The 22,393-nt window shown below is 40.1% G+C and overlaps 2 protein-coding genes across 4 annotated transcripts; both read left to right on the top strand.

Moving 5' to 3' along the window:
- Positions 1-3,643: 3,643 nt before the first annotated feature.
- On the top strand, positions 3,644-9,204 carry manea (mannosidase, endo-alpha). Of its 3 annotated transcripts, none has more exons than XM_005934286.2 (5): positions 3,644-3,781; positions 4,198-4,807; positions 6,335-6,444; positions 6,571-6,647; positions 6,768-9,204. In XM_005934286.2, the coding sequence occupies exons 2-5, from the start codon at positions 4,306-4,308 to the stop codon at positions 7,399-7,401; spliced, it is 1,323 nt and encodes a 440-aa protein (XP_005934348.1). In that variant the 5' UTR covers positions 3,644-3,781; positions 4,198-4,305; the 3' UTR covers positions 7,402-9,204. The 3 variants fall into 3 exon arrangements, with proteins under 3 accessions (XP_005934348.1, XP_005934349.1, XP_005934347.1); XM_005934287.2 differs by having other exon boundaries at positions 3,644-3,792; XM_005934285.2 differs by having other exon boundaries at positions 3,646-3,921.
- Positions 9,205-9,320: 116 nt separating this feature from the next.
- On the top strand, positions 9,321-14,973 carry fut9a (fucosyltransferase 9a). Its single transcript, XM_005934289.3, has 3 exons — positions 9,321-9,901; positions 13,093-13,337; positions 13,600-14,973. The coding sequence occupies exon 3, from the start codon at positions 13,608-13,610 to the stop codon at positions 14,688-14,690; it is 1,083 nt and encodes a 360-aa protein (XP_005934351.1). The 5' UTR covers positions 9,321-9,901; positions 13,093-13,337; positions 13,600-13,607; the 3' UTR covers positions 14,691-14,973.
- The last annotated feature ends 7,420 nt before the right edge of the window (positions 14,974-22,393 follow it).

Raw genomic sequence — 22,393 nt, 5'->3', positions numbered from 1 at the left:
CGCTGTTTTTAAATTATTGACTGTAATGTGTGGGCAGCTTTTACACACTGTACACTTATTTGTCACAATATATAGTTAAAGTTTTATATTCTCCTGGCTTAAATAAGAGAGGGTCCACATTTGCGTGGTCATTTTGTCTCCTCCTCCATCACCCTATATCTAATATCCTCTGTCACACCAACCCTCTCATGCCCTCCTTCACTACATCCATGAATCTTGTCTGTGCCCTTCCTCTTTTACTCCTCCTGCCTGGCAGGTCAATATTCAACATCCTTTGTGCAGTATATCTTTTTTTTTTTTGTCAAGGGGACTGTTTCCAAACCATGCATCATAGCAGGCCTCACTACCCTCTTGTAAACCTTTCCTCTTACTCCTGCTGCTATCCTTCTGTCACCAATCACCCCTGGCACTCATCTCTACCCACTCCACCTTAGCTGCACTGTATTTCACTTCTCTGGTCTAATATCTATTGCTTTGGACATTTGACCCCCAAGTATTTAAACTCGTCCACCTTCACTACCTCTGCTCTTTGTATCTATATTGTTACACCTGCCTCCTTGTCATTCACACACGTAGTCTGTTTTGCATCTACTGACTTTCCTTTCTCTTCTCCAGAGCATACCTTCACCTCTCTAGTCTCTCTTAGACCTACTCTCTCCTCTCACTGCAGATCACAATGTTGTATGCAAACATAATATTTGTCCACTCTTGCCTGACCTCATCTTTCAGCCTATCCATCACTGCTGCAAACCAGAAAACCTCCAGAGCCAATCCCAGATGTCATCCCAACCCTACTTTGAACTCAAAGGTCACGCCTTCCACATACCTCACCCCTGTCTCACTGTGCTCCACCACCCTCAGATACTTCACTGCCACTCCCGAATTCCTATTGGCACCCTATCAAATGCTTTCTCTAGATCTACAAAAATACACAGTGCAACTCCTTCTGAGCTTCTCTGTATTTCTCCATCAGCACTATCATAGTAAACATCACATCTGTGGTGCTCTTTCTCAGCATGAAGCCATGCTACTGCTCATTGATCACCACCTCTGCTTAACAAAGCTTCATCAACTCTTTCCCATGGCTTCATGATATAGCTTATCATCCCTCTGTAGTTACTACAGGTCTGAACATTGTGCTTCTTCTTGAAAGTCAGTGCTAACACACTTCTCCATCCCAAACAAAAAACAATCTGGAAAAAAAGTCCACGGCTCTCTCTCCAAGTCTCTCCAAGACATCTTCATACCTCCACAAGTATGTCATCTGAATCAACCATCATTCCTACTCTTCATCTTCTTCATAGCTGGCCTCGCTTCCCTTCACTCATCCTATGCACTAACTAACTTTCCTTAATTTGTCCTCCTCTCACTCTCATTTCCCTCATTCAACAGCTCTTCAAAGTGCTCTACTCCTTTCATATTTTCAACACACCCTCTTCACTCATTCATACATTTCCATCTCCATCCTTTTGTATGCAGCAGAAGTGAACCAGTGTGGCAGTTTAGGCAGCTAAAAATGCCAAAACAACTCTAAGCCCATTTCAGAGCCCTCTGGAAAAAAAGGCCTGAACACAATGAGGTCAGTGACAGAGAAAACAGTGAGGGTCCAAGTGGAGATGAGATGAGAGCCAAGCAACAATGAGCCATAGTACCACTTTCAGAACAATAAAGAAATAGCAATGGGGTTTTTATTTATTTGTAAACATGTGCACAAAATAATCTTCTTTCATAACCTGTGGAAACACTGCTGGAGGCTATCATCATCACTGGATATATTCACTGTCCACAGACTTCACATAGGAGAAGGTCAGATAAGGAGGAGTCCTCTGTTTCTCCTTTGGTTGTGTCACTGGTTTTTCCATTCAAAATGTCACTACCCAGATAATTCTGGAATAACATTTGATTGAATAATCACTCCAAACTAATTATTGTACATATTAAATGTTAAGCTTATTCACTGACACAAATCTGATCTTTGAAGTTAAACCACTGTTTCAAATGAGGTTTGTTGGTTTGAATAGTGATGTTGCATTCACAGAAATGCTTTGATTTACACAACATTACAATATGATATATAATTAACAATGAATATGCAAGGAGTGGAGTCAGTGAAGGTAAATGAGTTTAAACCTGTCAACCATCTAAAGCAATGGACAGTACACATGAGGACTAAGGGAGTGCAGGCAGCGCGGTGTGGATGAAGACAAGACGATAGACCTGCTGTGATGTTTGGTTTGTAGACAGCAGCCATCATGGGGTGTATCTGGGATGATCAGGAAGAGGAGTACAGAAGTCTGGTGAGGAACTTTGTCGCATGGAGTCACACAAACCACCTGCAACTCAACACCTCAAAGACTAAGGAACTGGTTGTGGACTTCGGGAGGTCCAGAGAAGGTCCACTGCCGGTTCAGATAGAGGGGGAGGAGGTGGAGGTGGTCAACAAGTACAAGTACCTCGGGCTGTGGGTGGACAATAAACTGGACTGGTCATGCAACACAGAGCACCTGTATAAAAAAGCCCAAAGCCGACTGTACTTCCTCAGGAGGCTGAGGTCTTTTAACATCTGCAGGAAGCTCCTGAGGATGTTTTACCAGTCGGTGGTTGCTGGAGTACTTTTCTATGCTGTGGTGTGCTGGGGGAGCAGCACAGCAAAGAAGGACTCATCCAGGCTGGAGAAACTGATCAGGAAGGCTAGCTCTGTGGTCGGCATGAAGCTGGACACTCTGGTGACAGTGGCAGAGAAAAGGACACTTAAAGAAACTGCTGGACATTATGACAATGCTGGGCATCCTCTGCACACGGCCATAACAACCAGAAGAGTCTGTTCAGTGACAGGTTGCTTCTCCCCAAGACAAGAACTAACAGACTTAAAACCTTTCCAACGCCATCAAACTGTTTAACTCCTCTCTGGAGGGGAGAGGGAGGGGAAACAGGAGGACAAAGGAGGGGGGAACAACTAAGCTGTAGTGCCTCTTCACCTCACTGTGCAATACCTTGTGCAATACTTTTTGTAAATAGTCAACAGTGCAATAGACCTCAATACTTGAAATGTGCAATTCACTTGTATTTTTATTTTTATTCCTATTTATTCTATTTATCCCCTTCGTATATTTTATTTATATTGTCTCTGTATTTATATAGTGTGTATGTGTGTGTGTATATATATATATATAATATCTAATTAATATTTCTGTTTTATATTATCCATATATATATATACTTTATAATAATATATATATTTAAATATATTAGATAATATACTCTGTATTTATATATGTGTGTGTGTGTTGTGTATATATATATATATAATATTCTGTAATCTGTAACTTCTGTCGGTGCTGTGCTTTTTGGAAATCGAATTTCCCAGAGGAACCCACCCGAGGGATTAATAAAGTTCTATCTTATCTTATCTTATCTTATCTTATCTTATCTTATCTTATCTTATCTTATCTTATCTTATCTTATCTTATCTTATCTTATCATTCATTCCTGTGGTATTAATTTTATTATTTTCTGTAATGAACCCTCCACGGCGATGGGGGCGCTGTCACTCATTGTCATTCAGTTAAACCGCCTCTATGACTGTTGTTAGCTAAAGAGGAGGCAGCTTCCTATACCGCATGGATGGGTAACAGTGCAGTAGCAGTCTCAGGTCAGTGTGTTTGTAGATCTGTGACGTTTTCCAGGACAGGCAATAAACCAGAAGTGCAGGTTGTGTCTCGTCCTCTGCATCCCAGCAGCGAAAATAATTTATGAGGACTGGGTCGAGCCATTGGACTGGGTGTGTTTCATGTGAGATATGAAAATGTTATAGTTTTAGTGCAAGAAGAAGCTAACTGTTAGGCTGTAGACGAATAAAACGGATGTCGTGTCAGCCCTGTGGTGCCTGTGTGGTGTTGACAAGTCTGAAGTTCAGTGCAGGTAGAGTTCATGTGGCTAATGCTGCTAGCTTTTTAACTGTGTGGTGCTAAGCTGCAGTAATGGACGTACTGTAACCAGCTATTGTATTTATAGTGTAAATAAAACTTGGTATTTCCACTTTTTTATTTGCTTTATTAATTAATAGATGGGAAATTACTTAGCTTTACATTATTGCAAAAATAACTAAAGCTGCAATTTTGTCTATTATTTAATGACTGGGCACTTCTGGGAAGATCAACAGATGTACTCACATCTCTTATATCATTCAATTTCTAGGCTGGGTAAACACTCTCCGGCTGAGCTTTACTGGCTCCCCATCCAACCACAGTCACTCACTGGTGTCTCAACAATGAACTATGGAAAGCCTCAAGCACTAACTGAAGAATGGCAAGATTTAAGCGCAAGCCTTGTATCACATTAATTGCTCTGGTGTTGCTTATACTCGCCATAACTGTGTTCTTAAGTGAGCTAATATCACGGGACTCTCCATTCAGCAGCCCAGCCGATATAAAGGGGTTTCCCAAACCAGAGAGCCAGGAAAACCGCAACAAAAAACCAGAGGAGATCAAAATGAGCAGCGCAGCTCAGTCAGACAAGGATGCAGAACTGGAAGCGACACTGAGGAAGTTCCCTCCTCCAAATTACTACCTCCATGCCTTCTACTACACGTGGTATGGAAACCCAAAGATTGATGGAAAATACATACACTGGGACCATCCACAGCTGCCACACTGGGACGTTAAGGTAGCTCAGGGATATCCACAAGGGAGACACAGCCCACCTGATGACATTGGAGCCAACTTTTACCCTGCTTTAGGGGTTTACAGTTCTAGAGACCCCTCTGTTATAGAGGCTCATATGCAGCAGCTGCGTACAGCAGCCATCGGTAAGACATCAAGTCACTTTTAATTATATACCACATTTAAAACAACGGGAGCTGAGCCAGAGTGCTTTCCAGGCAGGCAATGCAATGATGGCAAAATATGAATAAAAAGAAGTCATAAATAAAGTATAACAATAGAAATAACACTAGAAATAAAAGACCAGTAAGAAAAATTTAAATGCGTACTTGACTAAAAGCTAGTGAAAATATATACAGTGCTGTATAAAAAATATTGCTCCCTTCCTGATGTCTTAATTTTTTTCACACTGTAGAAAACATCTTGATCCCCAAAACCTTCAGGAAAATATTCTGTGGACTGAACTTTTTGGAAGGTTTGAGTCCAGTTACATCTGGCATGAAACTAACACATTATTTTATTTTAAAAAAAATCATGCCAACAGTCAAACACGGCGGTGGTAGTGTGGTGGTCTCGGGCGGCTGGATGACTTGCTGTAATTGTCGAAACCATGAACTCTGCTCTCTACTAGAAAATCCTAAAGCAAAATGCCTGGCCATCCTTTTTTTCCCTGAAGCTCAAAGAACCTTGGGTTTTGCAGCTGGAAAATAATCTTAAACACATCAGCAAGTCCACCTCTGAATGAAACAAAAACAAAATGAAGGTTTTGAAGTGGTCTAGTCAAATCCTTAAACAGGCCGTCCATGCGGGAAAACCCTCTAATGTGTCTGAATTTTTTTTAAAAAATGCAAAGAAGAGTGTGCCAAATTCCTCCACAGGGATGTGAAAGACTCATTCCTAGTTATTGCAAAAGCTTGATTGCAGTTATTGCTGCCAAGGTTGGCACAACCAGTTATTAGAATTAGGAGATAATAACATTTTTCACACAGGGCCAGTTAGGTTTGGATAGCTTCTTTTATTATTATTTCACCCTTTTAATAAATGAAATCATTTTTTAAAAAACTGATTTTTGCATTTATCCTGGTGTGGAAATGTATTTGAAGTCTGAAGCATATAAGGGAGCCAATACTTTTTCACCACACTGTATGTCTTTAGAAGTGGTTTATTGTCAGTTAGACATGTGCTTATGTGGGTTCACGGAAAATTCCAGCTGTTGTTGCCCTGGTGGCAGTAACAGCTGGAAAAGCCTGTTCGCCTTCGGCTTTTAGGCGAAAAGGTGGCGCTGAGATAAGCTGATGGAGGATGACCTCAGAGACCAGGAGGCCAAATAAATCAATGCAGTTAAGCTCAAACAGGAATGACATGTTGCCTGTTCTTTGGATCATTCTGAATCTATGTAGTGAGCTGCAGACATTTATAGGTTAGTGTTTAGTTTTTCACACAAAATAAACATATTGTTCCCAACTATCAAACAAAAACTCTTCTCATTGAATTGTGTCGGCAGCTATGATAATGGTGACACACTGATACAAGGAAAGCCTAATAATATTGCTCCAGGCAAACATTTAATACAGATTTATTACACATTTACATTAAATGAATCCAGTTATCTTTATGAATGTCCATCTGGGTGTTTTTCTTTTAGATTTCATATTGATACTGTTTATTTTAAGGTGTCATTGCTGTTTCCTGGTATCCTCCCAATATGAAGGATGACAACGGGGACTCAACAGACGACATTGTGCCTTTGCTGTTTGAGGTGGCTCATAAATACCACATTAAGGTGTGTGTGTAGAGACTGCAGCAGTTGCTTGAATGAAACGTCATTATATTCCTAATGAAAGGATTTGTGATTGTGATCCCCGGTGTGTGTGTGTGTGTTATCTTTGTCATTATTTGTGTGTTATAGGTAGCTTTTCACATTGAGCCATACAAAGGAAGGGATGAAGTCAACATGTTCACTAATGTTAAATACATCATTGAGAAGTGAGTAGTGATTTCGTCCACAGAGTCATTCAGATGTCATCATTAATGTTATCTGCATATTTAGATTCATCTTTCTATTCCTTTGACATCTGGTTGTTTTTCCCATCCCATCCTCCACAGATACGGAGAGCACCCGGCTTTTTTCAAGTACTTGACAAACACTGGCAAACTTCTTCCGCTCTTCTATGTGTATGACTCATATCTGTTGAACTCGGAGCAGTGGGCCAAGCTGCTAAAGCACACGGAGACCAACAGCATCAGGGATACCCCGTATGACGCCATCTTCATCGCGCTGCTGGTGGAGGAGAAAGACAAGAGAGATATCCTGACAGCAGGGTTCGACGGCGTTTACACCTACTTTGCCACTAATGGTTTTTCCTACGGTTCCACGCAGCGTAACTGGGCCTCTATAAAAGCTTTCTGTGAAGATAACAACCTGATGTTCATTCCAAGTGTAGGCCCGGGATATATCGACACGAGCATTCGACCCTGGAATTTCCAAAACACTCGAAACCGCATCAATGGCAAATACTACGAAACCTCGCTGAGTGCAGCACTGGAAGCCAGGCCTGATTTTATCTCTATCACATCCTTTAACGAGTGGCACGAGGGGACTCAGATTGAAATGGCAATTCCAAAAACAAGCCAGACGGTGTATCTGGACTATCTGCCCAACAAGCCATCAATCTACCTGGAAATAACTCGCAAATGGGCGGCGATATTTGGTGGTGAGAGACGAAAGTGGCAGGAATGAAAATGACTAAAAGCCATAGCAGATGTTTATTCATGGGGGTATAAACAAAATGAAAGCTAAATGGAGTTCTGCTTGCTGAACGCAGAGCAAAATGCAAATGAAGACCAACTTTATGAGAAAAGCCAAATGATTTGCAAAGCCGTAGGCAAGTGAACCACTTAATTATCCTAATTTTGGCTGCGCTGATGTATGTCGTTTTGTTGCACTTGAACGAATTATTGTGAATTTAACTGATGTCTTATTAACGCTTGTTTGCACACCCTTGTGCATTTTTGCTATTCCTGGATTTTCATCAGCCGAAACAGCATAGGCATGTTTTGCAGTTCTGTGATCTGTGACTATATTAGACCCGAATAGAAATAAAGTGCACTCTGGAACGAGGCAGAGACACGAGTAAACAAAGCAGTCTGGTGGAATAAAGCTGTTGCCTCATTCTGCTTTCAACTCGGCTTCAGCCCAAAATACAGTACAAGAAAATAAAAAAACCCTCCAACATAGATTTTGACATTTCAAAGACATGCCAGTTTAAAATCTGAGATGAGTCATAATGATGCAAACAGCGGCGGGATGGAAGGATAGCAGTTCAGTTGTTGAAACAGATTTGTAGCTGAGGGAATGGAGGGCAATATCAAGATTGGTTTTTATATGTGCAGTAGATTGCCTTCTTATTTATGAGCTGTTGCCATGGTACAGTACAAGTCTAACAGATACTTCTCTTACTAGACGTGCTATACATACAGCTGCATACAGCTGCGTGGCCACAGCTGTTTGGCTGCATCTGCACAAATCACGCATTATGTTAAAACTGCCCCCGCAGCAAAGCCATCTCTCCACTGAAAACATACAGTGGTCTTTTTATTCTTGTCTCTTAATTTTCAGCCCAGTCCTTCTTCCAGATCACTTGAACTTGTGAGAATTTTTGTTGGTGGTGTTTCGGCTTCCGCAGCCATACAGCATGTTTACCCACAGGTTTATAAGCAAGCATGGCTGTGAAAGCCATTCAGCTTCAGCTTGGATTCCTGGAGCAGTTCACAGCAAGTTTTAAGGACTGCTATAGATCACTGTCTAATTGTACAACCCAGCATCTTCTCAGTTGTACGTCCTTGGCTGGCTGCGGAACATTTGCATCCAGAATTTGCTGACTTTTATTGGAATTTATTTTTGCCTCGATCCAGGCAATTTTCCCGACGCTCCCAAATCAGAATATTACTGCAACAGCTTTCATGCTTAAAAGTTGGCAAGTTATGTGTGTGTGTGTGTGTTTGCTTTATTTTTCAATTAAATGCTTTTTACTAGTTTTTCTTAAACTGTACCTTTGGTGATTGTGGCCAAAAAAAGCCAAATGAGCTTCACCTGCACACAGCACTTGTTTTCCAATTGGCTCTGGCTCATCCGGGTGTTGCTTTGCCTACTGAAGTCAAACTCAAAGATCTTGTCTTCATGTCCTCTTGCCTTGCTGTTGTGCAAGGCTGCCTTTAATCCGACGCTGTGTAAGAAAAGTTTTTTGGAGTTTGACCCATGCAAAATCGTGTTGATGCACTTCTGAAATTTAGTCGTTAATTTTGAAATGAACCCTGTGATGATGACTCCAACTGTTTTGAATTACAACATTAAACCACTAGAGCAACCCCGTAAATGATTAATTGACTGGCTAAAAGAAATCACAGGGCATGCTCAAGGTTTAATGGGGCAAACTGCATCTGTGAGCCTCTGTATAGATAATTGAACCTACTTTTTTTGTAAGTTGTTTTTGCATGTGATTTAAGAATGCGAAAAATATTAAATAAACTCGCTGAAAATGAACAGAATTGTGTTTTTGGGCCTCTGAAGGTGGCTGTGGTGCATTATCCTCGCTAACTGGCAATCAGACTTCAGCTTTTACATCACTGAAAGATTAATTTGTACAGACCAATTGAGGTGAATCCTGATCCCGTGCTTCCTCTCAGCAGAGATGACTGACCTGTTTATTCAAATGAGAACCTTAAACAAACGATTAAAGTGTAATATGGTACTAAAGCGGAATCGCAGCATCCCACTCAAACTAGCGCTCCGCCACAGCCTGCAGCTGCATCCACGGTAAACAGAGCAAGGTAGCGCATGGGCAGCCAGCAGGGAATTATTCCACATCGCATCACATCCCTGAGCATACATGGCGCCCTCGCACACCGAGATATGAATTTAGTGTGCAAGCGAACGAGGTAGTCGCGATTTCCCCCTCTTTCTTTCTTTCTTTCTTCCCCCCTTTTTTTCACTTGCAGCCATCATTCTCTGCGTCGGTGTGCAGTAGCGGAGAAGATTCAGCGCACATTACTACAGTAGGTATCATCATTTTTTCGGGATCAAGACGATGGATGCGGGCTCTATTGCTGCAAACACGGCGTGCGGGCTCGATTTTTTATTCCAAACGCATCCACATCTTCCGTATGTTTCTATGTGTCTTTGAAAGTGAGGAGGAGGAAATGAGAAGAAAGCTTTATTTTGACTCACGCCTGTCGCGATGGTGAGTAAAATGCTTGGCTGAGTCTTTCTCCCCCCCATTCTTGCATCCTATGTCTGATCTTCTACCTGATTTTAAAGGCAAATCATCTGTAGCTAATTGCAAACGCCAAAAAGAAAATGCGCAAAACAAATGTCACAAATATAGACCGCTTCTCGTTTTCCCCGGGGTGTTTGATTGTACACTGCATTCTTAAATGTTTAATGCACTAGACAGTTCACACACTGCAGGGGACATGGATGTTTTTCTCCCGTGAATGTGACTTGTATTTCAAACCTTGCCCTCATAGCTGCAAATATTATGCCCACCGCGCGCTATTATCTAGGTTCTGTTAGTCAGCACTGGAAAATATTCCAGTGTATCTTTATTATTCCCATCAACTTCAATGCAGTGTCACGCCAAAAGACAACCATTTTAAAGAGTGGCTCCACTACAGCGTCACGTTTTGAAATGACCTTCAGTGCTCGGTGGCTGGAAATTAATTCTCACCTGAGATGGAGTGTCCGTTTTCAGCCAGTACGGGGCTCCTTCCAGAAATTATGAGTTGCAATCTAAAGACAACAATTTTGGTGTACATGTGCAGCTTTAGCCTTTGCATACCCGTTACAAAACGCTGTTTGGGATTTGAGATTTCTGTGACTGATATTGCCACAGAAAATGTGTGACTGCGTTTTTTTCCTCCCCTTACTGCTCTCCAGCCACTTCAAACGTGGCCTCGCTGCAGACTACTCACCCATGCGGTGCTCTTTCTGTGTCCCAAATACATCACAATGCATTTAACAAAATCACAGCTATGCTTTTTTTAAAAAATGTGAATGAGCTGCAGGAGTCTCCCCTTAGTCTCATTTTGGTGGTTTAGAGATAGAAAGACATATCTAAATAAATAAATAAAACATTGTGCACCTTCTTTAAATAATCACATTGGAGACACTGGAACTTCAAAGGCCTGACCTGATCACTGCAATACAGGTCAACCTCCATCCTATGGGGTGTTTTATATAATTGACACCAGCACATCATGGCATGCATGGGATGCATCCTGTTAACCACAGAGCTTATCACTGCAGCTCACAGGAGGCATGGTTGAGTGCTGTAAGAGGATTGTCCCTACATGAAAATGTATTGATACCATAAGCCTTTAAAACGAGTGGCACTCATTTGGCTCTTATCTCAATCCATCTCTGACTTGTGTGTCCGCTGGGTGCATATCTGTGTAACAAAGTCAAAGATTTGGATGAAGCATGGATGCATGTTACCCTTTCCTTTGATTTTACTGATTCAGATATGCTTCAGGGATGCATGGAAGAAAAATCGTCTCTCAAGCTTTGATTCTGCACTTGGCATGTCAGGCTTGTGTGGCCTCTGTGCCAAATGCAGGTGTGCTGAGCCCCAGAGAGCTCTTTTATTCTTCTCAGCCTTAAGATGGCAGCATTCTCTTACAACACACAGTGGATACCCAAAATAACAACCTACATCCATGCCTAACTGGAAACTTTTAAAAGATATCTAGGACTATCTAGGACTACCTGACTATTTGTGTGAGAACTTTTGTTTTGCCTTATACACTTGTTTGTAGAGATTAAGCTCATCTCTGCATGCATGCTGGAAATACAAGCTTTCTCTGTGGCGCTATGAAGTAGCTCAGTGGGCACAGAACATAGGGAAACCCACAAAGTAATGGAGTTTGAAAGAACCACAATTGAATTAAGAACTGTACAATGCCTAGCTCAGTCATGGTGAGTGTGTGGATGCAGGTATTTGACAGTTAGCCAAGCGATGACAGATATGCTTCTTTTTTACAAAAAGCCATTGCTCTGGCACTTGCCATGTTAAAGATTATAGACTGACAAATACTATAGGCCTATTAAAAAGTTTTATATCAACTCTGCTAGTACTGTCAGCTACTCTTTCTACAGTCTTGATACTTCTAGGAGCATTTTTAAGAGAACAGAACAGACCAAGACAGAGGAGGAATAACTAGAAAGCAAACAGTGACATGCTAGGTAGCTTAACTGGACAGTCATATCCCAGACCTCCATATGGTTCCACATGTGAAAAAAGCTATTTTCAAACCGGAAGTGCAACATGGCGAAAAGTCAAGGACATTCAGTGACTATGGGTGAAATTATCACTGCATGAAGTTAGTGGAGCCTGGGGTAAACATTTTTCAAATCCCAGGCAACTGACTGAAGTGACTACTAATGAGAATGCAGGATATCACTAATTAACATATGATCTGGTGGTAAATATGGCAACCAGAATTTGAAACATCCGCAAGCCACCAGCTGCCAGCTTTAAAGCGACACGCAACAGGAGAATCAGTTCCAGTGTGTACACAGCTTAAGGATGACAAAGTTTCTATACTGGACACAGACAATAGTAAGATATCCAGAACAAAAGAGCATAACAGCCAAAACCCAAGTTACAACCAAAAGCAGCAACAAATAATCCTAACCAAACGCGATATGTTGTCGCAATATTAAGGTCCTACACCACAACAAGTTACTAACAAAGTGTTCTACAGTTTATAAGACAAAAGCCTTTGGGCACTGATTCAGTGACTCTAATGAAGGAGCCGATTACAAGTCAGGGACAAGCCAAGGAAGCTGGAGAACAGTCCTCCTACTCTCGCAACCAAAACCATCTAACTTAACCCTAGCCTTTAGGCAGTTAAAAGTAGGGGTTAAGTGAGTGGCAACTGGTTAAACCAGTGATCCCATCAAAACCACTGAGGTGTTCCCAAGCATATATCTCTACCCACATTAATGTAACAGGTGACTCAGTGGATTCCCTACACATAACCTAGTGTCTTAAACCTAGTAAGTGAGTTCAAGAACCACCACTGCACTAATGAACTCAAAGTTCATGAGCTAACAAGAATTGGCTAACGAAGCTCTCTCTGTCCAAGCTTAAAACCTGTGTGTATCCCCGAGAAAGATTTTTTTTACACTACTGATAAAAAATAAACTTTCATAGGAGCCAACTAACAGGAAAGTCCAAAATAAATTCATATCACTACTAACTAGGAAAAAAGCCACTAAACTAATTTGTTATGCCAAGACTGATCATAGCATACCTGTGGTCAAGTATGGAGAGAGTAGGCAAAATGGGAGGGGTCATCAAAGTGCTTGCTTTTTGTCTCTTTTCCTGGCTTAATAGATTCTCTCTCATTTTCTGTTTTTGCTTGTATAAAGGAGGCATCATTAAGAAGACCAGTAAATTCAAGATCAAACACACTTCATTCAGTCATTAAGGATCGTTATTATTCAGCCTAAGAGCAAAGAAGCATCTTCTAGCTCCATCCTGCAATTTGTTTTCCTATGAGCACCGAATCACAGAGGAGGTTAATCCAAGCTTCGATCCGATGTAGGAGCTGTTCCCTCAAATTCCCACAACCTCTACTCTTGCTTGGATTTCAGCATTCAGTAAAATCCGCCAGGTTTGTATTGCAATATGTTGTAGGAGGCATCACAGTTTTATTTAGCAGTTTTATTTGAGCACCGATGCAAACTATTGCCTTACACACCACACAGTATATATTCATACCACTAAGTATTTAAAGGCACAGATTCTGTTCAGAGTCAATGATCCAGTAGACATTATTACATGTTGGTAGTATGTAAAGCCCGATAAGATGATCAGTCCTGATGTTGTGTCCTGCTGACTGTGTGGTATTTTTCTCTTTGGTTTGCCCTTTTTAGGACAGAGTATGCCATCTGCACCTTTTCACAGAATTCTGCGACCCCTTCTGCTTGGTACTTTTATACTGGGATGCTTTGTGACTCTGTTTTTGATGTATTTTAAACCATCTACAAGCTGGTTATCAGGTCCTGTAGAGTCAACAGTATCCACAGACCGGGTCAAGAACCTCTTCTCCACCAAGAGCGATAAAAACGTGACCACTCTGCTGATCTGGCTCTGGCCCTTCGGACAAACGTACGACCTGAGCGTCTGCAGCTCTCTCTTTAACATTGATGGCTGCTTCATCACAGCAGACAGGAACTTCTACAATAAGTCTGATGGAGTCGTCATCCATCACCGGGACATCAGCACTGACCTGTCCAATCTGCCGCCGCTGCAGCGACCGTCGTTCCAGAAGTGGATATGGATGAACTTTGAGTCGCCATCCCATTCGTCCCAGCTGCCTGGGATAGAGAACCTGTTTAATCTGACTCTCAATTACCGTCAGGATGCTGACATTGAAGTGCCTTATGGGTCCATCGTAGCAGCAGAAGGGGAAGAGGATTTTGTACCACCCAGCAAAAACAAGCTGATTTGCTGGATTGTAAGCAACTGGAACCAGGATCACGTGCGGGTGAAATATTATAATGAACTCTACAAACACATTGAGGTTCATGCATATGGACAGGCCTTTGGGGAGTACATCTCTGACCAAGACTACTTCCCCACCATCGCCAGCTGCAAGTTCTATCTGGCGTTTGAGAACTCCATCCACAAAGATTACATTACTGAGAAACTGTACAACCCACTCTCAGTGGGGACAGTGCCAGTGGTTCTCGGCCCACCCAGGCAGAATTACGAGAACTTTATCCAGGGAGACTCCTTCATTCATGTTGACGACTTCAGCTCGCCCAAGGAATTGGCTGATTACCTGCTGCTCCTGGACAAAAATGAGGAAATGTACCTAAGGTACTTTGAGTGGCGGCGACACTTTAAAGTAAAGAAGGCTTATTTTTGGGCAGAGCACACATGCCTGGCTTGTGATTACTTGCGAAGGCACAAGGAATACAAGGCATTCAATAGCCTTGATAAGTGGTACTGGGGCGGTTAGAGATTTGAAGGGCTGTGTGTGAGGGGCTAAGCAGCCAAGAACACAGGTAAAAAATTTCTTCAAAAAGGGTTTTCTTTATTTTAACCCTCAAAAAGTTCAAAAAAGACTAAATTCAAAAACATAAGTAGCAAGCCCATAAAAGAGGTCAACTAAATGTAACTCTACAAAAAGTAATTTTCACAAGCTTAAACAAACAAAGTGGACATAACTTAACTCACAAACCACCCTAATTACAAAGACACAAGAGAGTAGCTTTTATAGTGGTTTGGCCATTTACACACAATAGGGGTAAAACAAAAACACACTCTAATATTAACTAAGCACAGAATAACCTAAGTAAACCTAAAACATCCCTGTTCCTGATGAGCACATGGTTGGTCCTTCTGAGCAGGCCTATTGTTCTCAGAGTCCTCAGCCATGCCTTTTGCCCCCCCACTCCATACCAGTTGGTGGCGGTAATGCACCTTTCAGTTGTTTGCCAACCAACAATAAAAATTTAGAAGAAGAAGGTCCCTTTTTCCCAGACAGGAAACAGCCACCGCCCAAACCCAGGTAACTCAAAAAAAACAAAAACATAATTAATATAACAGAAAACATTTTTAGAAAAACCACACAACGCTATTATGTGCGCGCCTCATAATATCAGTGTTAGGTTTAACCAAATGATTAATGAATTATATTAATGAAGAAAACTGCAAAACAAACTAATAAAGTGAACAAATGGACTGATTTACCCATGTGTGGCTGATGCCATCACACTGTGTGATTTTTGTTATGTTGTTGAAGGCAGTACTGTAAGATTTTTGTCCTTCAGTTAACACAAAGGTCCGTTGCTGTTCTGTCGTGAGCAGCTGAATGGTGTCTTTCTATTGGTTCAGAGGCCCAGTGACACATCTAGCTTGTTCTTTTTTTGTCCTTTGAATTTTAGTTAAGCCTTACTTTGCCTTTTGAGTTTTTAATTTATAATTTTTTATTTATTTTTTATGATTTACAAGTGCACAGTTTTTTTTAAAATTATTTCTGACCATGTTTTACTTAACATAACCACATCTGCTGCTATTTTTTTTAAATGATTTTGTCCTATTTTTTAGTGTGATTGCATGATTGTATAAATGTTCTGATAACATTCATGATGCAAGTTTTGTTTTTGTTTTTTATTATCCCCTGCTTATGAAGTGGCACAAGCTGACATTGGGGAAAGTGTTAGCTGGAGAAGAGGGGCTGACATAAAAGTGAAAATATTTATGTAATATTTATTCAAATGAGGCATTATATGATAAAAAACAATCTCATCTGTGCTAGTGATGAATTCACCTATGCATTGTTTACTAAACTCCAATGTGAAAATGGTTCAATAGGGTCATGTACATATTGTGTATTTTTGGAATTATGTAGCTGTAATTTTTTTCCCATATTTTTATAAGTTTGCATTTGCACTGCTAATCAAACTGTTATTTTCACATACTTACACTAAGGCAGATGGTCAATGTATTTGTAGATTGGATTTGGCGATCTTTACCTTGGTATCCGACAGAAGATGTCACTGTTATGTGAGAGGGAGGTTGCTAATTAATATTGCTGTGAATTGTTCATTGTCTTTTGTAATTTTGTCACGGTGTTTTGGATTCCATGTGGATGATGATGATAGAACAGCACAGAGCCATTGTACTGCAATATGAAACTCCCACACACACCTCCTCACATTGCATCTTAATTTGGAAAGTCTGTCATTTTTGACTGACTGCATTAAGCAGAAAGAGCACAAAATGAGCACGTAGTACAAGCATTTGCTTAAGCTCTTCACTTAGGTGCTGTACTCTCATCACACATTATAACTTAAGATGTGAAAGATGTGATCTTTATGGCTGCTGCAAGGTTACCCGTATTTTTGTATGAATCATCATACCTCAGTGTTGTCTGGGAGCGAGTGTTTCCATGTGATTCTGATTGTTTTAGCACTGCACCACACCCTTGAGACCACACTACAAAAAGACAGCTCGGTATCTGCATATATCGCAGATATTGCATCACATTCAGATGTTGTTGGAACGGCTAATTCACTGAACAATGCATTGCAACAGCACTCAGCAGCTATTAACAGAGATTTATGTTTTTTACAGAAAGTACTGTACAAATTCTTGTCAACATTTTATGCAAGATGAGCTTCTGTGTCAAAGTATAAAAACAGTGAGGTTAACATTTCTTCAATTTCAAAGGGACCATTGATGTAAAATAGGATGAAACCAATTATTTTTCTTATGGAGTACGGTTCCAAATGCCATAGTGGACTCTGTATATAAACACTGTAGTGAACTGAAGCAGGAATTGGATCAAACCAGCCCAAAACACAGATCATTCTATGATCTATGATCTATGATCTATGATGATGATCTATGATCTATCATTCATGTCTAGCAGACAGTGGGAACTCCAGCAGCATTGTATATATTTTTCATGGTAAATCTCTTTATATCATGCAGTTGTTGTCTGGAAGTGACTGTGACTGCACTGTACATTTGTAAGTAATGCCCGGTGCTTTGAGTGGCTGTGAATTAAGTTAAAGGGAGAGACACTTGAAAAAGAATTAAGAGCATCTGAAATGATGCTTTTAACGGTTTTGAGGTGGACATTTTCATCAAGGGAGGCACTTTTACATTTGAGGAGTGATTTTTTTTTCTTTGTTTATATTTGGTGGCAATCCTGTTGGCATGACCTAATTGAAAAAGTTGTGCCAAAATGCAGCAGAAATACAGCACTTTTATTCATTTCGAGTAGTGTGACTCACTGTGCCAGTTGTCGTCTTAGATGAAGCTATTGTGAGTTTATAAACTGTCCTCCAAGACCTTGGCACGTCCCACAGGATAACTATGAAGCTGCCAGTCATGGTTTCATATTGTACAGTCCAATCTCATGTATGAAAACAAAGCTTTCTTGTCCAATGTGGTTGGTGACTTTAAGAAAAAAATTTTTTTTTCATTTTATCTTTTTGGGCAGCATAAGTCTTCTTTATCTTCTCTCCTTTTTTTTGCACAAAAACAAAGAAAAGGAGCTGCGGCTTCTCTGTTGTCCAGTTTGAATCTGTGAGAGGTTCACTGATGCACCCAGAAGTGATTCTCTGGATGCTATATGACTGGGTATCCCAAAAAAATTTGATTTTGATGCCAGTTCACTGAAATAATCTGTTAGTCAATCAATACTTTTTTTTGCCAAATCATTGTATTTTGCCAAATGTTGTGTTTTACTGTATATGTCTGATAGTGTCAAAATGAAAATAAAGATATGGACAAATGAGCAAACATTTGTAAAGTGTACTGTAGTATTTCTTTATTTTTGTTTTTTAAAGAGATGCCTGATGTGTATTACATGACATAGGCTGGATTATGCTGAAACTGTCTGAAAAAAACATGTATGATGCTTGCTTTTAAACATTTTAAACAAGTTTATATATAAGTGGATTTATATATAAACTTGGCTAGCCAACATAGCTTAGCATAATGGCTGAAAACAGGACAACTCTGAGCTGAGCTGTACAAAAAGCAGAACAGCCATTTTAAAATGGCTGTTTAATAACCATACATTGGTTTCCCCTGTAACTATGCTATGCTAAGCTGAGCTAAGCTAAGCTAAGCTAAGCTAAGCTAAGCTAAGCTAAGCTAAGCTAAGCTAAGCTAAGCTAAGCTAAACTAAACTAAGCCAAGCTAATGTAAGCTAAACAGCTGCTGACTGTAGGTTCATTTTTTTGGACAGAAATCACATTGGTATCAGTTGCATAATTCTTTAATTGCAGGATAGCAAAAAAAATTATTTCCTATTACAGTAAAGGGGCAATAAAGGGGTTCCTTTAGATCAACTTCAATGCAGTGTCAAAGGCAACCATTTTAATGAGTGGCTCTACTATAGCATCACATTTTGAAATGACTTTCAGTAGCTGGAAAGTAATTCTTACCAGAGATGGAGTGAAATGGAAGACTATTCATGCATCGCTCTTTCTGTGTCCAAAATACATCACAATGCATTCAATATTTTAATTCTAAAATGTTAATGAGCTACATGTAGTCACAGTTTGGTGGTTTAGAGATAAAAAGGCAGATCAAAATAAAATGCAAAAAAAGTGCTCCCTCTTATGATAATCACAGTGGAGCCACACATTATAACTTAACAGGCTTGATCTGATCACTGCAGCTAAACCTCCCACATATACATATATTATTTTGCAATCTACTAAAAGTTCCAGTTTTAGCCAAATAATGAAACAGCCAAAATATCAAAAAGGGTCACATTAAACCTTGTAGATTGAAAGACACAGTAGACTTATTAAAAAGTTTTTATCTTACCTCTACTAGTACTGTCAGTTATCCTTTCTGCACACTTGATATTTCTAGGAGCGTATGTCCACACTGGAAGCAATTTACTGCAATGTGGCAACCAGAACCCACAGAAAGTCAAGGATATTCAGTGACTATGAGTGAAATGATCACTGTGTGGGATCCGAGATAAATTTTTTTGACTACCAGTGAGAACACAGGATATCTCTGATTGACATACAAATACAGTTACTTAAAATGGTGAGCTGATCTTGACAACACCATGGTGGATCCTTGGCGGATCCTCGGCTGGTTCTTGACCAATGAGATCCCCTGCCTGTGATATGTATAAAGCCACCACAAGTGTTAATGCCCCTAAACAGCACTGAGGAAAACCAGTGCTAATATCTTATGTATACACCAGTAGAGGTAGTGACAATGGAAGCTCATTCATTTACATCTTTCTACACTGCTTATTAATCCATTCTATGTTAAAGGGTTCTATAATTCAAAACACTGATATAGGCTAATTGGCAGCATACAATTTAGAGGTTGTACACACTGAACAAGCGACATACAGCAGAAGACAAAAAGTGATGTCTAACGAGTTTTTGGAAAGAAAAGCATCTGGACTTCTTTAAGTTGCTTGAAGATGTTTCACCTCTCATCCAAAAAGCTTCTTCAGTTCTAAGGTCAAATGGTGGACAGTCCCAGATTTAAGTCCTAGGGGAGTGTCCCCCAAGTCAGTCAAGAACCCCCTGTTGATCCTCTACGTTAATCAGACGAGCCCAGGTGTGAAAACAGGTGTAGGCCACAATCAGCCTATGGCTGTATCCCAATTCAGGGTCTGCAGCCTTAAAGTACTCATTTCAAGGCCGATTATGTCACAGCGGCGCGCCGAAGGCTGTCCCAATTCAAAGGCTGCTCGAAATGCGGCCCTGAAATGTGTCCTACATTTCCCTGAATTTTAAGGCTGTGGCAGTGTAGACTTCGTGGCCCAACATATCCCAGAATGCATAGCGCGGCGGCAGGTGTGGATAATTTTGCCGAAAAAAAACGGCGGATGAGGGGCGCCGAAGAGTAAACTGTAAGTAAGTACTGAATATCATGTCACTTATTTATGTGCAAATGTTTAATAACGAAGAACATTAAACATTACTGTTGGCCACATGTCGGCAAAGTTATGTGACATTAGTGACGTTTGTACTAACTTGATTTTAAAGTCTTTACTTTAAAATATACGCCGTTCAATAGCTGAGCTTAATCTTACAGAGAATGATCAAAGCTCATGTAGAAACAAACAAACAAACAAACAAAAGATTTTCTCCTTCATTTCTGTCAAACAAAGCTGTATGACACGTTATCAGCTGTTAGTATCATGGTTGCTAGGCAACCTGGGCAGCGCAACGGAGGCTAGACCGTCCCATTTCACAAGCCTCGCACTTCCGGCCTTAGCGGTCTTTGAGTACGCGGCCCTTGAGGATCGTTAAGGCTGCGTACTTTAAGGCTGCAGACCCTGAATTGGGATACAGCCAAGGTTTCGGGTGAACCCGCAGTGAAACATGGCCCCACCCTATCATGTGATTTCCTGAGGTCAAATGGCCCAGGATGTGAGTGGGCGTTAAGGGGCCTGGGAAAGGATCTCAAAACTGGCCTTAATGCCCACTATTTAACTTCACTATTTAACTTCACATGTTTCTATACAAAAAGTGTAGTCAAAATTTAAACTTGAATTGTCAGTGACAGGTGTATTTTAGATGTGACACAAGGGCAAGTGAGAAAAAGAGCACTCAAACTGCGCACCAATAATGTATGTGTTTGTATTCTGTTCTAAATAAATATAAAAGAAATATGTGGGGGGTCTGTTCTAAAATTTTAATAAGATTTCAATTCATACAGCGTCAAAACACAACCGCAAGGTGCCTCAAGGGGCTTTTTATTGTGACGTAAAGATCCTCCAATATTACAGAGAAAACAAATAAACCGTTCCTCTGAAAATGATCAGTTAGCTGTTTAATAACTATTCTTTCAGGAATGTTAGAGAAAAGGGAAGTTTAAAGAGCAGTCCATGCAGGTGGGTTGTGATGGCTTTTTAAGTAATCAGAATCAGAATCAGAATACTTTATTAATCCCTAGGGGAAATTATTTTTTGTTACAGTGCTCCATTTTCAAACCAACATTAAGACAAGACAGACAATACACTAACTAAGAATAGTACAATATATACATATATGCACATACATACATACATACATATATACACATAATGGTTTAATTACTGGCACCTTAATGGATGTAGCCTATTATTAGAGATAGGTGACATTTGGGATTAAAGCATTTGTAGTTATTGAAGTTAACTCAGAAGAATTAATCAGAGTGCAAGAGTCCAAAAAGTATTAATAGTGTTTAAAGCAGCTGTACGTAATGATGAGTCTGTGAGATGGTTACTAGTAATTTTTCTCTAATGGTTGAATTTTTATTTGTGAATAAATTCATAGAGCTCTGAATTTTTGTCAGTGCTGAAAAGAGAACTAGAGTTTTTTTTCCCTTTTAAAAAAAAAAAAAGGGGCAAAAAGCTCTTTTCCAGGTCTTCTAAACTACTGAGATGCCAATTTGACTCCAGCTTATCTACTTTAAGGTGAACCTTTGAGAGTTAAACCAGGGAGTACAGTGACTTTCGAGAGTTTAGGTAGCTGCTCTGCACTGTGTTGGCACATGGCATTGAAGAAGATAAAAGTGGAGGAATTATATCCTTCAACTTAGTCACAGCACTTTCAGAACGACATCTACTAATGAAATTTATTTCTCACCTTAGTGCAATCTATTATTGTAAAATTTAGATGTTAATAAAAATGATCAGATAAAGAGAAGCCAATTCATCTAATAACAGATTAAATGCAGAGTTGAGGCTGTCATTTTCAGCATCTAAATGGATATTAAAATCACACCCTGTAATTATTTTATCAGAACTAAGCACTAAATCAAATAAAACCTCTAAAGTCTAAAAATAAATCTGGGGTGAGGTGAGGCATTATAGTAGAGAGAACCAGAGCTTTGCACTTGCACCTGCAATCCTCTCATGCCAATTACACACTGGCTTTCCAAATATATTAAAAGTCCTAGCAGCATCAGTCACAGTCAACATGCTTGCTTTAGAGATTCGATGCAGTTGTCTGCCACTAATATTAGTGTATCACCTCAGTGTGATACATTTTAATACTTATATGCTTTAAAAGGTATACTCCAAACACAACAACATATATTTGCTGCACAAAAAGGGCCCAATCTTTCAGTCACTAAATTAATACCGCAGTAGTTATGGATATATAAATGTGTCTATATATGTATGTACTGTATGTATTATATAAATATCTTTATAAGTGCAAAAACAGCACATTC

Source organism: Haplochromis burtoni, unplaced genomic scaffold (genome assembly GCF_018398535.1).
Source record: "Haplochromis burtoni strain Fernald_Lab_line unplaced genomic scaffold, NCSU_Asbu1 Contig_89, whole genome shotgun sequence".
Lineage (NCBI taxonomy): Eukaryota > Metazoa > Chordata > Actinopteri > Cichliformes > Cichlidae > Haplochromis > Haplochromis burtoni.
Note: the sequence above shows the minus strand (reverse complement) of the source record. Positions and strands in the feature narration are given on the sequence as shown.

Coding starts and splice junctions, on each gene's coding strand:
- manea (XM_005934286.2), top strand. CDS start 4,306: ATGGCAAGATTTAAGCGCAAGCCTTGTATCACATTAATTGCTCTGGTG. Junction 4,808..6,334: donor GCTGCGTACAGCAGCCATCG/GTAAGACATCAA, acceptor GTTTATTTTAAG/GTGTCATTGCTGTTTCCTGG. Junction 6,648..6,767: donor GTTAAATACATCATTGAGAA/GTGAGTAGTGAT, acceptor CATCCTCCACAG/ATACGGAGAGCACCCGGCTT.
- fut9a (XM_005934289.3), top strand. CDS start 13,608: ATGCCATCTGCACCTTTTCACAGAATTCTGCGACCCCTTCTGCTTGGT.